This window comes from Eurypyga helias, unplaced genomic scaffold (genome assembly GCF_000690775.1).
Source record: "Eurypyga helias isolate BGI_N326 unplaced genomic scaffold, ASM69077v1 scaffold43357, whole genome shotgun sequence".
Taxonomy (NCBI): Eukaryota; Metazoa; Chordata; class Aves; order Eurypygiformes; family Eurypygidae; genus Eurypyga; species Eurypyga helias.
Window position 1 is genome coordinate 4,115 of NW_010260851.1, and position 13,149 is coordinate 17,263.

The 13,149-nt window shown below is 42.0% G+C and overlaps 1 protein-coding gene across 1 annotated transcript in view; it reads left to right on the forward strand.

The window, feature by feature from the left end:
• Positions 1 to 456: 456 nt before the first annotated feature.
• The window catches only part of LOC104512239 (neuron navigator 2-like), a gene marked incomplete at both ends in the record, with an annotated part of 28,575 nt that continues 15,882 nt past the window's right edge, over positions 457 to 13,149 (forward strand). The window contains one exon of the mRNA XM_010155155.1: positions 457 to 509. Within this exon, the coding sequence (XP_010153457.1) occupies positions 457 to 509 (53 nt within the window). The remainder of the gene's footprint in view (positions 510 to 13,149) is intronic.

Consider the following 13,149-nt stretch of genomic DNA (forward strand, 5'->3'; position numbering starts at 1 on the left):
TTGAAAAGTAGTCTTGTGGTTTGTGCTTCACAGAAAAAAAAAAAATCAGTTATTGATCATAAATTTCCCATCTAGATTTAAAATATATATTTATGTTGCAAGTAAATCAGTTGACATGCAACCATCTGTACACGTGGAGTATTCACTTTCCACCCAGCCATGATTCAGTTTCCAGAATAAATCCTTTTCGTAGTTTAAAGGAGTTACCCGTCACTGTACAAGATGTTGTCGGACCAGTTGTTTTCTGCCCCAGCTGTCTCTGAAGGCATGACCCACTAGGAAACTCCAGCTGCCTTTTTTTTTGGATGGCTCTCAGTGTTTCACACATTCACTTTGACTGGACAACTACAATCTGAAACCCCATCATCTAGCTAGCAGCCAGTGCTCTGGAAATAATTGGAATATAAGTCCTTGGTACAGTGGTTTTTGCTTTATTTCCTCTTTTTTGCTTTTCAGCAAACGAGAAGATTGAAGACATCAATGGCTGCCCAAAAAATAGGTCTCAAATGGTAAGTAGTAAAGTGGTCTGTTTGTGTTTACGTGGTTAAGTGTGGAGTGAAGTGTGTGACTTCAATGTCTGAGACTTTTAATAATGATTTTTAATTAGTTTTTCACAGTAGTCAGAGCAAAGGTATAATCTGAAGAACATTAGTATTGCAGTTCTCGCATCATTGTACTACTCCACAGTAGTTGAATTAGTCCGTATTATTTATTACATACTTCCAATCAATAGCATTCTTACCTTTTTTTTTCATATTTCTGAAATATCACATTGTTACACAGGAGTGTATAAAAATAAAAGGTTGTTCCTCCAGTAGCATTCCAAAAGCAGAATTAGATATTTTAAAGTGGTATTAAGAGTTCCTGTATCCTTTGAAAAGAAACAAAATAAATTAAGAAAATGCACTAAATGAAAAAAATTCAGATTGCGAACTTCAAGGTATTTTCTGTGTTCAACTTGGTTTTGACTGATAAGTTTTGATTTGTAAAAGACCATGGGTTTTTATCTTGCTTATATGTCATTTTTAAAACTGAAGAACCAAAAATTAGTGCAGTAAAATTAAAAGCATAAGGTACCTCAAGAGTGTGTATGAGTATTGATGAAGCTAAAATTATAGGGACAACTTCATGAAGAATGCAGATAATAAGAAATTGATTTTTAAAATGCATCCTAGGAGGAGAGTGTTTAAAATTTATGGTACTTTTAGAGAAGTTTATTTCATTCTGTATCTTCAGAACAAACTTATTTTACTACATAGATTTTAAAATCTTCCCTTTGCGTTGCAAATGCTCACTTTGGGATGCGTGAATACCTGTTCCGTTTGTGAAGCTGTTTTAATATTGTTCACTTCCATGGAATCACAGAATGGTTTGGGTTGGAAGGGACCTTAAAGATCATCCAGTTCCAACCCCCCTGCCATGGGCAGGGACACCTTCCACTAGACCAGGTTGCTCCAAGCCTCATCCAGCCTGGCCTTGGACACTTCCAGGGATGGGGCATCCACAGCTTCTCTGGGCAACCTGTCCCAGTGCCTCCCCACCCTCTCCTGGAATAACTTCTTCCTGAAATCTTTCCAACTGCCCCTCCCTCCAAGACTGCAGCGTGAGCACAACCGCCCACGTACTTTTAACAAAGAATTAAAAACTTAATGAGAGCGTGCCCTCTTAGGTCAGAAACCACACCGCGTTCTGTTCTGGTTTAGCCTTCTGTTGTTTCTTGGAAGTTCTCTGTCTTCCTCAAACCCACACAGCAAGCGCTCCTTAAAAAAGGAAGCCTAAAGATTTATCATTGCTATGCTTTCCTGCTTTGAAGAGGTTGGTTGCTGTTCTTGCTGTAGCCACAGCAGCTGTCTAGAGAATAAATAATTGAGGACATTTTGACAATTACTATAATTTAATGTTCCACAAGTGTATCCTAAGAACTGAATTTCCTGCAGGACTGGAGTCTATAACGAATTCCGGAACATTGTAGCTGGAACTCATTTGAAGTTGTTATTCTCAGCGAAGGAGCAGCGTTGCTCTGTCGGGTAGTTGGATGCGTGCTGTAGGCTGCTCCTAGAAGCCAGATCCAGGTATAACCTGGGGCATGCGATGGGCATGTCCGGGGTCAGAATTGTGAAGAAGGTGGAAAGAATTGTTCGCTCTCTACTTCCTCTCATGTTGTTCCAGTTGTTCATTCAGGAGAGTTTGGTGAGTCAGGCTCTGTTCACCCCTCACGAGATAAGTGCATCAGTCCTAGCTAGGCATCCCCAGCTGTTTTCTCACGTGAATTATGGCTGGGTTTTATTGAATTCACGTGCTTACAGAGCTCTTTATCATCTTACAGTAAAGGTACCAAGGCAAGAACATGTCTTCATAGCGTTGGTGTTTAAGACAACAACCCTGCTCCAGGTTTCCTGTTTTCTATGAAAAATGCAGTGTTTGGGTTGGGTTTTTTTTAAGACACCGCCGTCTTCATCCTTTGCATTTTCTGCACTTTCCTCTTAATGTACAAACATTCTGCAGAGTGTGGGAACTGGTGTTTGTGTCTGGTAGTTCTGGTTCAGAGAGGTGGCCGAGGCAAGGCTATCCAGCCTGTTCAAACGCTCACCCAGGTGATGTGCAGCCTTATTTTTATCAAGTTAATCTTTGTTACCAGTGTCCATGTTCATATTGTAGTGTCTGTAAGGTTGATGAGGTGAGTAGATTTGGGGAGGGTGAGGGGAAGGTGAAAAGGGGAAGATTTAACTTTGCTCATTAAATAGAAATACACGGAGCGTAGGGGGAAGCCTTCTACCATCATCTTTCCCCCTGTGGCAGTTATCTCATTTGTAGACTTGTGATGCCATGAGCAGAGACATGTGTGATCTGGATCGTGAAGAGCCAGCTCGCATCCAGCCAGATGTATCTGCTTAGAAAGCTGGAACAAATCTCTGTCTTCCAAGCCCATTAAAGGGGGTGTGAAAGCAAGTATATCTGCTTCCATGTGGCACAGTCCTAAGCCAGTAAAGCCCGCCAAACCTTAGAGAGCTCAACACAGAGCCAGATCAGGTCTCTTTGCGTTGCTGTTCCTGTTGCTAAAGCGTTGGAGAGCATCATACAAACTTGCCCACACTGGGTGTTAGAGACAGCTTGGGTCTGTCAGGCTCAAAGCCAGTGCTCATAAGCGTTGTCAAATGAAGTGTAGTACTGCAGAACCCTTTGGGACCATCAGTGTTTATCAACCTAGTCCCAGTGACAGAAATGACATGACAAGGATCCCCACTGGCTCCATGAAAAATCACTTAGGTGAGAACCTCTCCCCCATCATCATCTTGTCTGGGTTTCTTTGCTGTGGGGAGTATCCCTGCCTTCCTTTGCTCCAGAGAAGAGTTGGCTGGCTTTTATATAATCTGTTATAGACTATTCTGTGTCCTGTCCTCTGTGTAAGAGCTGTTTCAGGGTTGTTTTTTTCCCAAACCTATATGGTTTTGTACTGTAGATGTTTCTCTAAACAGAAGCACGTCATTGTGACGGTTAGTTCCAGCTGGCACGCAGAACATCCTGTGGTTAACATAGGAGGTAGCTGTATGGGGTGTAGGCTCTGGGAGCAATAAGATTTGGAGACTGTCACCTGAGCTGCATTTTGGCTTTTTGAATGAAGCACGAGAAAATAGCTTTTGAGAAGAGGGTAAAGGAGCATAAACCAAGACCGGTTTCCTTCCCTGAACACTTGGGGAAAAAAGAGTGAGGTCCATAAACCCGAGTAGGGCTATCTCTGCTAATATTGTTTGGTTATAGAAAACCAGAGATTTCCTTCTCTTTCTTCCATCATCCTTTCGCCCCCCTTCTTGTTTTGGGGAGCTCAACATTTGGCATCCTGAAGACCCTGGGCTGTATAGGAGGTACTTCTAGTCCCTTCCCTAGTGTAAGTTACTGTTAGTGATGTGAGTACCTTTGTAAGTGCTGAATGTTACCTGTTGTAAAAGGGTTCCTATCGCTTACGTGTAAAATGATAAACAAACAAGAGACAGAGTACGTAACTGAGTTGCTAGATGCAGCTATCGGGTCTGGCTGTAACAACAGTCTGAAACATCTTGTTCTATAGGGGCTGTGTTCTGTCTGTGAGGAAATACGACGTGTAAAATGGTCACAGGTTTTGAGGGAGGATTCACAGCGACGTCTCAGCACAGTGCAGCAGCTGAGCAATTTGATTACCTTGTGCATTAATATATCCTTTTTGCATAGCGTGGCACGGAGGCAAAGAGAGGGAGGTGGCTGTGTTACTGATTACACGCAAGCGATAAATCCTAACAGATGAGATAGTGGCAAAGATCAGATGATGTAAGGTGAAGGACAAGGTGTTGGAAAGATCAGAGCGTTGAAGTGGAGGGTGAGGCGAAGGAAGGAGAAGATCCCTGTCAGTTAGAGTAACAGTGACTGGGAGAGAGATGAGTAAAAAGTTAATATTTAAAACGTGGGCTGAAGACAAAGAAGAGAGGAGAGACTTGCCAGTGAAGGGATATGTTGGCAGACATGGGCAGCAGTGACACGGCTGAAGATGGGACTGGAAAAAGGGGTAGAAGAGGTAGCAGCAAGGAGAAGTAGAGGGCTTTTGCCACCTTGAAGGTAAGAAACATTGAATCTGGAAGTGGAAAGAGGTAACACATACCTCTCAGATTAAGAAAAAAATGTGAGAAAAAGCCAATGAGAAAACAATTTATTTTTTCCAATGTTCACCATTAATAAAAAATCACAGATTATGATACTCTAAAAAGAGCTAAAGTTAGGTGTGAAAGTCTGAGAAGTGGTAGCGTGCTCCCCGTGTTGCTGAGGCCTGAAGTAGGGGCACGGAAGCAGAGCTGTCGGTGCTGAAGGGCGGACGGGGGGGGAATCTGTAGGTGGATAAAGCAGACTCTCATCTTCCCTGCTAAGCCTGGGGAAATTGTAGGACACCCAAGACAAGAATTTGGAGCAACAGAACGGAACGTAGGCTGAACCAACACCACCGTTCCCTCCTATAAATATAGTAGGAAATACCTGTGGTTTTCATGTGGTTGGGTTTTATTATTTTTAAGGATGATCACTTTGTGTATGTAAGCATCAGTGTTATCACATAACAAAGAGGAGTTATTTAATTTTTTTGTGTGTGTTGACCTGAAGTTTTTCCAGAATCGTCCCTTTCTGATGCAGCTATCGAGCTGTATTAATAAATAATACTGTTCAGTCTTCCTTCGACCGTTTGTCTGGCAAACGGAAAGAATCGTGTAGTGCAGCATGGGTCAGAGCCTGCATTTCTTCCCAAGGGCTTTATGAAAGTTGAGATGAAGGCCGTGTTCTCAATATGATGATTGCATTTGCAAGGAAACCTTACTGCAGTGAGGGCAATATGACTATTATTTTAATATTAGTCTGATTTCTTGTATTCTGAGCGCTATATGTGACACCCCAAGTCAAAGAACAGTTAGTATGGAAATTCTCCAGGCTAGTAGTGGCCCTGGTTTTGAAGAGAGCAGAGCTGGGAGTTTGCATTCAGTTGTTAGAGCCAGATTTCTGCTTCCCTCCTCAGTGTGACCCTTGCCAGCTCCATCCCCTGCTCTTTGGATTTTTTAAATTTTCTTTTTATTGTTGGGACAGGGGGAGAAAATAGCACATTAAAAGGGTTCCCCCTTTTCATCACAGATGTTGAAATCTTCATTACTGTTTGTGTGTATGGCACATGCTATACATGTTTCTGTGTTCTTTTTCTCAAAGAATTGAAATAGTAAATGTGAATGCTGAAGTGGGGTGGCACATACTTAAAGGGTATAGCTGGGTACACATCAGTGAATAATATGAGCTGAAATCATCATGGGGTTGGAACTAGATGAATTTTAAGGTCCTTTCCAACCCAAACCATTCTATAATTCTGTGATCTGCATCACCTGAGCCACTAAATATGTGACTGTCATATCCACCAAGTGTGTGAGCGGACGTGTTTTGTACAAATAACTAAAACAACTGCTGTGGGAAAAGAATCAATCTTAGTTGCTTTTATTTTTCTCATGGAAGGTAATTGTATCTTTGCTCTTTGAGAGCAGATGTACACTTTAGCCTGCTCCTCTAGACATTTTGAGTATTTTTATATTCCCAGTGTTGTCTAAATGTCGCCATAGCTAGCTGCAATAAATCTGCGAGGCTGTTGCTTCAAGCCCCTCCGGGTTGGTGGGGCCGAAGCCTGCTTGCTTGGCCGCCTGTTCCCCAACACTGAGGAGTTCTCTGCTGCCTGGGCATGTGCTGCTCATTCAGGGAAGCAGCTCTGCCGGGAAGATCAAAAGCATCACAAGCATATTTTCCCTCTGCAGATTCTTGGCGTAGGATTTTTGGAAACATCCCAGCGGTTAAATATAGCCATGTATTTTCAAGTTACCCTACCCTGAGTTTGTTCTGAGTAGTGTAGCAAAGGGAACTTTTCTGAGAAGCCTTCCCTCTACTTTGCTTGAGGAGTTGGTATCTTGCTGTCAGTATATGTTTAGAAATTTCATCTGTTTTAATGTTAATTGGGTATATTTGGCCCTGGCCCATGGTACGTTTCCTCACAGCTGAAGGTTAGCTGGAGGGGAAGATGTTAGCTGGAGCTGTGCCAGGCTGGCCAGTGGCAGACACCCGCTTTGCTCTTCAACTGCCTGTGGAGGCACTTGGCCAAATACCGAGTTTAGGAATGCTTAAAGCATTTTCCTTAAGCTTCCTGTGTTTCTGTTGGTGGTGTATGAAGCTGTGTTGTCACACAGACAAGAACAGTTGACTGTGGAGGTGATCTACCAGGTTATTTGTACTTGGATGTCCTTCTTCCTCACTTCATAATGACTTTTATATTGCTCCTAGATAAGATTTGTTTTACTGTCTCTTATTTTTTTTCCCCAGAGATCCAGGCTGTTGTTAAGCTATTAACAGTTAAGCTTACCAGTTGTGTGTGTTGTTATCAGTGGGACAGGCGTGGTGGGATCATAGATTTCTGTGCTGCAGAGCTTGCAGTGTAAATCTACAAGCCAGCTTCTCACCCCCGCCATAGAATCATAGAACACAGAATGGTTTGGGTTGGAAGGGGCCTCAAAGATCATCTAGTTCCAACCCCCCTGCCATGGGCAGGGACACCTTCCACTAGACCAGGTTGCTCCAAGCCACATCCAGCCCGGCCTTGGACACTTCCAGGGATGGGGCATCCACAGCTTCTCTGGGCAACCTGTCCCAGTGCCTCCCCTCCCTCTCTGTGAAGAACTTCTTCCTGCTATCTAATCTAAACCTCCCCACTTTCAATTTAAACCCGTTACCCCTTGTCCTGTCACTACAGGCCCTTGTAAAAAGTCCCCCCCAGCTTCCTTGTAGCCCCTTCAGGCACTGGAAGGTGCTATAAGGTCTCCCCGGAGCCTTCTCTTCTCCAGGCTGAACAACCCCAACTCTCTCAGCCTGTCCCCATAGGAGAGGGGCTCCAGCCCTCGGAGCATCTTTGTGGCCTCCTCTGGACTCGCTCCAAGTGGTCAGTATCCTTCCATCACCCTCCATAGAAAATAACATGGTAAACAGAGCTTGGCTGGATTAGGAAAGGCCCATATATACATCTCCCTGCCCTTAGGCACGATAAAATATCACTAAACAGTACTTGTTTAATTTCTGGAGGGAAAGGCTTCTAAAACTCTTCTGCGTGTGGAGATGGGAGAGCAGGAACTATGTGCACCCTGTTCTGTCCCTTGTGTAGATGTATACGGTACCTTTGGAGACACTGCTGACAGTCTGTCATTCCCATAAGGGATCAACCCCCATGGTCTGCTCTAATTCTTTGCCCTGTAGAGTGATGCGAGAACTTAGGCAGATGATGTCTCTGAAACAGTGTGAGTTTGGACAAAGAGCAACAGGGAAATAGTCATTTTTAATGGAAAAACTGGAAGATGTGAGCTTAACTATAAAGATAGAGTTAGATGCTGTTTGATCATTTATTTCACCATTGAACTGAATCATCACAAGTTGAATACCTATGGTTCTACCCTCTGTGTGGACTAAATAGATGAAACAGCAAATGCCACGGTCATTCCACACACGTATGTGGAGATCTCTGTATCTTTGACTTACGTATTTACACCTGCACCGAAGCCTAGACAAATAATGCCTCTTTACATGTCTGTTATTGATGTAAAATTACACAAATATCTCTTTCATGCAGTACACTGCAAACACATGGCTTCTTGCTATGTTTTGCATAAATGGGGAGAAATGGGAAATGATGGATGAGCCTTTTAACTCCCTGCCCCCCCATATGCGTTGGGGCATATGCAGCGTGTGAGACAGCTTTCTTGGTGAGGCTGGGTTAGTTGCAGCCGAGTGTATTAACTTCACTTAGACTCCTCTGATGTTGAATTCGGTGTTATGAGCAAAAATGGTGTGCAGACTCAGTTTTGTGTGGAGTTGCTCAGGGATGAGTTACAGTTGTTATACAGGATTAACTTTTCTCACTAAGGCAGAAGGTTAGGTTGATTTGAGAACAGGTGGAAGGAAAGAAATCATATATTCTTCTCCTTTATGGGAAATTAATTAATTCTTTTTCTGAACCCTGGCTATGAAGAAAACTTTGTACTCTTCCAGAATGGCAGCAAAATCACAGTCACCCAAGTTTAAAGCTTAGGTTGATAACAAAAGGTATCTGCTCAGGCGTGCAGAGTTTAATTCTTGTTCCTGACGTGTGCGTCGTTGCTTTGCTTTGGTAACAGGAACCCGCCTGTCTGCTGCACTGCTTAAAAAGAGTACGGTGAAGCTTCATATTAAACAAGAATGTTTTCAATTTCTCTGTCGGGTTTGAGATAGCTGAGTGTTAGGCAATTTCTTCGTGTGCCTAGGTCCTTGTTTCTTTTTTACAGGATATGGAGTACTAAGCTCTTCACCCTTGAATATCTGAAAGAGATCATGGCTTTTACAAAGCATTGTACAGCCCAGAGAAATAAACCTTTTGTCTATGTGTCTGACCATAAATCTTTGATTTCTAGCAGTTGCTTATACACTGTAGCTGTGTGATAAAGGTTTTTTTAATGGATTAGTCTATAAAGGTAACACATATCCAGAAGATTTCATTCTTCAGCTTTTTATATAGGATTATTTTTATGTACTGTGTTTGTCTCAAGCATTTCTGCAGGAGAATTTCAGTAGGAGATGTTATCCAGGATCCAGGTGCAAAGGAAGGAAGGGGCACATGTGTGTTGGTGCCCCTCCAGCCACCAGAATAAATCAGTTGGGAACAGGTGAAGCTGCGACCCTCAGGCCTCCAGACATAAGTATGCAGTTGGCCAAGACAGAGAGGGTATGCTGCGCCTGGGAATGGGCTGCGGTGCCATCTCCCTTCCCATGGATCTTTTTTAGAACGGAACAACTGTCAGTGACTATTGCAAGAGTTCCTTCACACGACAGAGCTGAGGTGACCGTTACTGCGTCTTTCGTTGTGTGTATGTGAATAAACAAAACCAGATCATTTGCTGGTGTACTGTCATCCCCTTCACAGTGATCGAGAATCTGTAATTCGCTTAAAATTAACTTTTGGTAGGTTGTTTTATTTTTATAAGTAATTATTTAAGAGAGTGCAGCAGTATTAATATGAAACTTTTTCTGAGGTGAAAGCTCATTTTGTGTTAAAATGTTCGATGTAATTCTTTCTACATGAGTTTGATTAAATTCTGGCTTCTGCTGCAAATTCAAGGTGGTGATAAACAGAGCCTTCAACACTTGAGCTAGTGTTTGAGGAAATACAACAGTGTGTAAGAGCCAGTGTTTACTACAGTGAGAGGTTTTAGTGTCAGTTCATCCTCTTAAACATTTATGCTCTTCCAAAAACATTGGTTTATGTAGAATTCAAGGTTGTTTTGGGAAGAAGTCCATTTCACTAGATTAATCATTATATTTTACATTTAATCTCAACTGCACAGCAGTACGAGAAACATAACTTTCAGTCTGGAAGCCCCAGGTAGAAAAGGGTCTCCTGCAAACAGCCAGGGAAGGTGGAAACAAAACATTCATGGAACTCGCTACACATCTCACTATGAATTTACTGAGCGCAGCCATGGTTTGTCTCCATCTGTTCCTGTCTTCAGTTACACCTAAGCAGAGATTTAGTGTCAATAACATAGTTAGTGTAGTATGTGCTGAAATCTGGTCAAGTGTCTGTTGAGACCAGTGAAGAGTTTCATCTATATCCTAAATTAATGGCTCTCCAGAAGCAGGATACTCTATTTGTTTTGCTAAATTGAACTTCTTGTTGCTTAAGCAGTTGTAATTTCAAATTACACACAAATCATCCGCTTCAACTTTTCAGATATGTTTATGCCTGATCCTGAAATGCTGATCCAAAAATAATATTTCTAGAAATATTTTTCAAAGAAGTTACCCTTTACTATTTTTTTCCCTCATAGGAAAGTGTTTCAATTTTGAATAAATAAACCTGAAAAACAAACAAACAAACAACAAGCAAACAAAAAAAACCACCCTGAAAAGCTGAATTTCAAAATAAACTAGGAGAATTTCTACAACCCTCCCATCTGCCTCTCCCAGACCAGATTAGCTTTGGCAACCCTCAGGAGTCGCACAGGATTGCCTCAAACCATTCACAATACAAGAATGCCCTTTGGATTCTCTTTGATGTGATTAGAAATCTTGGCCATCATGAGTCGGAGCTTTGTCTGTGGTGGTTCCTGCCCCCATTTCTTTTTATATTAGGTGTGTTGTGAGTGAATATTGAATTTTTGTCCCATTATTTCCAGAGGAGGAGCTGAGGCACAGGAAAGCTAAGGTTTTACCCCAGGTCACAGAGAAAGGGATGCAAGAGATGAGGCTTGGGCTCGTTCTCCAGCAGTAGGTTAGCACCCCAACTATCCTTTCCTTTAAAAACTCAAAATAATGCAATTGCAGCAGAGAGGGTCAACTCTTCACATAGATGTGAAAACAGTGTACTCACGTGTGCTGGTTTTGGCTAGGATGGAGTTAATTTTTTCACAGTAATAATTTATAGATAATAGATTTTTGTTTCTGTGGCTGGATCTGTCACACCCTAGCTTCAGAATCTGGATGGGCTTCATTTGCCCTTATGTCACATCTGTTATTTCAGTTCTAAAATACCCACTAAGTTCTGACAAAATCCTGAATATTAAATTTGAGAGACATTGTAATCTAAATAGTGAGAAGCAGCAGATGAACATTGGAGTGATATACTGTTTTCTTTAAAAAATACACATTTTCATTTGGATAAGAACAAATGAAGATGCATTTTAAACAAAGCAATGAGTTAGTATTTATATTCTCCTGGGGAAAATGGAATTTGCATTTTTGCCTTGGTAGTTCTTTTGTATGTCTGTGCTCAGGAAATAATGCAAATGAAACATTGTGTGAGGGGAGAACCTTCCTCCTCCAACACTCCACGGTTTTAATGGTTGTCAGTATAATGACTTTTAAGATTTTAAGGCTCTTCCTACACTTTGAGCTAAAAATATTGAGTGTAAAAGCTTGATCTGAAAATACAGACAGGTAATGCATTTTGCCTTAAACAGCTTGCTGTAAAGAGCTTGTGTTAGACTCTTTCCTTGTTTCTGCATTGTATGTGAAGTCTGCTGAAATCTTGAACACGAGTTTGTGAAACTTGAAGTGTTTTCACATGAAATCAATCTTTTCTCCTTTGAAAACCAATACACTGGCCATAACATGGACCCTCAAGTTAAATGGAAAACACTGGTTTCAGTATAAGTAGCAGATTTTCTGGATAAGCTCATTAAAATGTCTATCTATCACTGCAAAAGTTGGGAGCAGAGGTCTTGCATCGTAACATGAGAAATTTCCTGTGGTTACCTACAATAAGTTTAATTCTGATTTTTGTTTGAGAGGAACTGCGATGAGGGCAGCACTAGTTATAAATTATCTTGTGTATTTGGCTTGGCAGAGCTGGACATACAGCTTTGGCTGTAGACAGTTTCCACATTCCAGTCTTTGTCTAATATAGTCAATGTTCAACATACTGGTGCCCACGTATGGGTCTCCATTTACAATCTACGGGCCGAGGATATTTGTGTGGTTTTTTTTTTTTTTTTTTTCTGGTTTGCCCTGTCCTGTGCATACAGGCCAGGGCATGTTTTCTAGCTACTTTTCTTTCTGGCACTGGCAAGAGTAGAAATTGAAGTTGTCATCATAGGAGAAGTGCAAAAGCTTGTGCGGGTCTGGTGGCCAGCGTTGTCGGAAATGCATAATTATTGTATGGTACGTTTGCATACGGAGGGAAATTTGAGTAATATACCTGGGGAAAGTAATGGTGGAATAAGAAGTAGATAAATATGTTCAGATCAATGTATTGGAATTCAGTCAGGCTGTTAAATTTCTGTCTCCTTGAGTTTCATATGCGTAGAAGCTAGAAAGGATTGAAGAGTGTGCAGGTCTGATGGGAAAGAAAACGATGTGCAATGATGTCCTTTCCAAAATTACTTAGAAATCAGTAAATATGTGTGATCGCTAACTCTTAATTCTGCTTTTTTCCAGCAACGGGGCTGATGGTCTTACTGGTGTAACAAAGCAAATGCTGCTGGTCTGATCCTTGGAAGTTATGCATGTGCAGCAGTTCTTAGCCATGATACCTACCTCCTGCTCCCATCTGGCCAGGTAGCACATGCCACCTAGAGATGGATGTTAAGAGGAAGTTTTCAGGTGGCTGACTGAAAGATGCATTTTGCTTCTTTCGGGATGAGGATGGGAGCTGTGAGACTCGGAGACGTTATGTCTGAACAGAAGTTTAATGTTACTGGGTTTTATTTTTCCATACCCTCTCCTAATCATAAGAAAGGAAGAGAGGCACCCGGAGGCGGGCAGCCCCTCGCGTGTAGGCTCAGCTGTCCTTGGTTGACGTTTAGGGACACTTCAGAATAAATAATTGTCGTACAGGGTGTGGGGCTCATAATGTGCTTTGATAGTTGACTCTACCTAAACCAGTTTATATGTGGCAGTTCAAAATTGCAGATTGAATTCATGCTTTGGGCCAGGAAGTGTAACAAGGCAAGGCTCAGTTTTGGATGCTGCCGGTAATGTGTCCGAGTGAGATAATCCCTGTGGATGTCTGTCCTTGGGTGTCCTTCTCCTTTTGCACAGCTTTCCCCTATTTTGGGTAGGGGGAAATGAGAGCACACAACTGCTGTCATTCCT